Raw genomic sequence first — 2,500 nt, forward strand, 5'->3', positions numbered from 1 at the left:
AAACTAACTGTAGTACATTAAAATTTTCCTTCTAAACTTATACCTTTAGTTTATGTGCCATACGGTGTGCAATGCCAACATTTGACGTCCAGACTGAAGCACACAGGCCAAAATTAGAGTTGTTGGCACGCTTGACTACCTCTTCCTCTGTGTCAAAGGGTACAACACAGGTTACTGGGCCAAAGATCTCCTCTTGCATGCAACGAGAATTGTCATCCAGCCCAGTGATGATGGTTGGTCTCATGAAATATCCCTGAAATAAAAGGCCATGTAAAATTATTTATTCACTAAATGATGTTGTACATTCTTGACATATATACTTTTGCTACCGGAATATTTTCATATAGGGTGCCATATTAAACATTGTAATCAAGTAAATGGGATGTGGGTGGCCCAAAAGGAGTCAGCAGTCAAGAACAAGCAGGCAACAGATGACATACATAATCTTATAAGAACTATCTCTTTCAAGGTGAGAAAATTCTCAACTATGGCTCTATATTGTTCCCAGAATAGGTGCCCAGAGGTAGAGGGAGAAAGGTGCCAAAATGACAGATTTTAATATCCTGCCAAAAAACTCTTTTAGACATCTGAAATCTAGAATTATATTATGATATGGATAAATATGTAAAATTTGATTGCAATTTACAGCACACTATCTTGATGCCTTTTATATTCTAAGGTAATCAATCCCTGCACACAATGTATGTGTGTGTTGGGGAGAGGGGGGTTGGTGCCTGCTTGGGTGTGTGTCTGTGTGCAACATTTATCATATGTCTATATGTATAAATATCTTTACACTACCTGATATTCAAAAAACAACACAAAACAATAATAACTAACATGCCTTTAAACCTCACAACAGCACTGTTTCCACAAGATTTTTACTCTATATACTTTCCTCAAAAGCCTAATTTACATACCTGTTTATTATCCTCAGGTAAAATAAGCAGGTCCACACCTTCACCACAAAGAACACTTCCTCCGTCCTCGACTGCATACTTGACATACTTTTTCACTTTTTCCAAATGGGGCTTTGAGTTAAGGGCCCCCATGAAGACCTCTTGACTGAAGGGGCAGCCTACCTTGATCTCTCTAATGAACAGAAGTTGGAGATTAAATTTCCTTCTTTTTCTTATATTGCACATTTTTCCATAAATCTAATTGACAATCAGAGTATGAGGTACTACCTGATATTGTTTTCAGTAAAGGTTTTGAGTAAAAAGCATCTTTTCCCTAAAAGATATACTTTTGAGGAGGGCGCCACCTAAACACTTGCCATAGAGAGACAATCGAGGACCACAACAACAATAATAACCCCTTACTTTGTTTAAAATAGTTAGGGGAAGATTTTGGCAAAGTACAAAAGGCTCAATCAGATGGAAATGCTTCTATTCTCACACAAGATCAACAGATTCATTGACATCAACTAGAATAGAGAATAAATATCTATGAAAACACTCCAAAAAGAGTTACAAAGAGAATAATCATATACACAAATATAATGTATCTGTTCAAAAGACTACTTTTAAACCACTCTGAAAGTTGAATAGATTCAGATGCAAAAAATGTTATCAACTGACCACCTGTTATGCCTTAATAATACAAAAAAGATAAAAATGTTCATGTACCAACACCTACTTACAAATTATGACAGCAGCATCATTAGAGAGATCAAGGAAATACACAACTTCAATTAAGCATGCCATTTCTACACAGCTACTACAAAGGCAGTCTAAAAAAAAAATCTTTATCAGAATACTGAAGCATCTCTTGATCTCTAACTACAGCAAAACCATCAAGAATAATAAGGAAATCTAGAAAAACAACACTTACTTGGCTATATCCACAAACTTTTCTAGGAATGTCTCATAGATGGGACGCTGAACAAAGATTCTTGAAGTACAGAGGCAAACCTAAAGATATTGTTGATAATGATAATGTTTATGTCACACACAAAATCTTTTAATTAATTTTATCATAGTTTTATAACTATAATTTGTTAGTAACTTGGTTAAAAAGAAAATGAAAACATAAACAAATTAAAAATTTGTGCGACATATTATCAGACAATTTATGAAAAAGGTTGAAAAAAAAGTATTAAAGAGACAAAAAGCAAAAAGGAGGAGAAGAAAAATGTGATGTAAAAAAACACACCTGACCCTGATTGACAAAAGACGATCTCTTGAGCGTGTTCACACAAGCATCTAAGTCACAGTCACTGAAAACTACAGCTGCATTTTTCCCACCCATCTGAAAAAAATAGCAGTCTATCAAATCTATACTAGCCATTTTGCATACACTTGACACATTAATTAATGCAGGCAAGTATATCAATAGAAAATTACAGCAATTTCTTCAGGCAAGTTACTACAAAATAATGGCAATAAATTTTGTAACAATTTATGAGTTTCTGTAAAGCCATATCTGATAAAACTAGCAGCCTACATAATCACTAAACTTTGCACCACAGACTAATTAGATGGAGAATTTTGTTATCAGT

General features: G+C 34.4%; 1 protein-coding gene across 1 annotated transcript in view; it reads right to left on the reverse strand.

Moving 5' to 3' along the window:
* LOC113817929 (2-aminomuconic semialdehyde dehydrogenase-like) overlaps positions 1 to 2,500 on the reverse strand; it is a 16,589-nt gene that overhangs the window by 637 nt on the left and 13,452 nt on the right. The window contains exons 6-9 of the mRNA XM_070129830.1: positions 2,155 to 2,250; positions 1,834 to 1,913; positions 921 to 1,092; positions 44 to 253 (exon numbers count right to left, since the gene is read on the reverse strand). Coding sequence (XP_069985931.1) covers positions 44 to 253; positions 921 to 1,092; positions 1,834 to 1,913; positions 2,155 to 2,250 — 558 coding nt within the window. The remainder of the gene's footprint in view (positions 1 to 43; positions 254 to 920; positions 1,093 to 1,833; positions 1,914 to 2,154; positions 2,251 to 2,500) is intronic.

The sequence above is a fragment of the Penaeus vannamei genome, chromosome 14, assembly GCF_042767895.1.
Source record: "Penaeus vannamei isolate JL-2024 chromosome 14, ASM4276789v1, whole genome shotgun sequence".
NCBI classification, from domain to species: domain Eukaryota; kingdom Metazoa; phylum Arthropoda; class Malacostraca; order Decapoda; family Penaeidae; genus Penaeus; species Penaeus vannamei.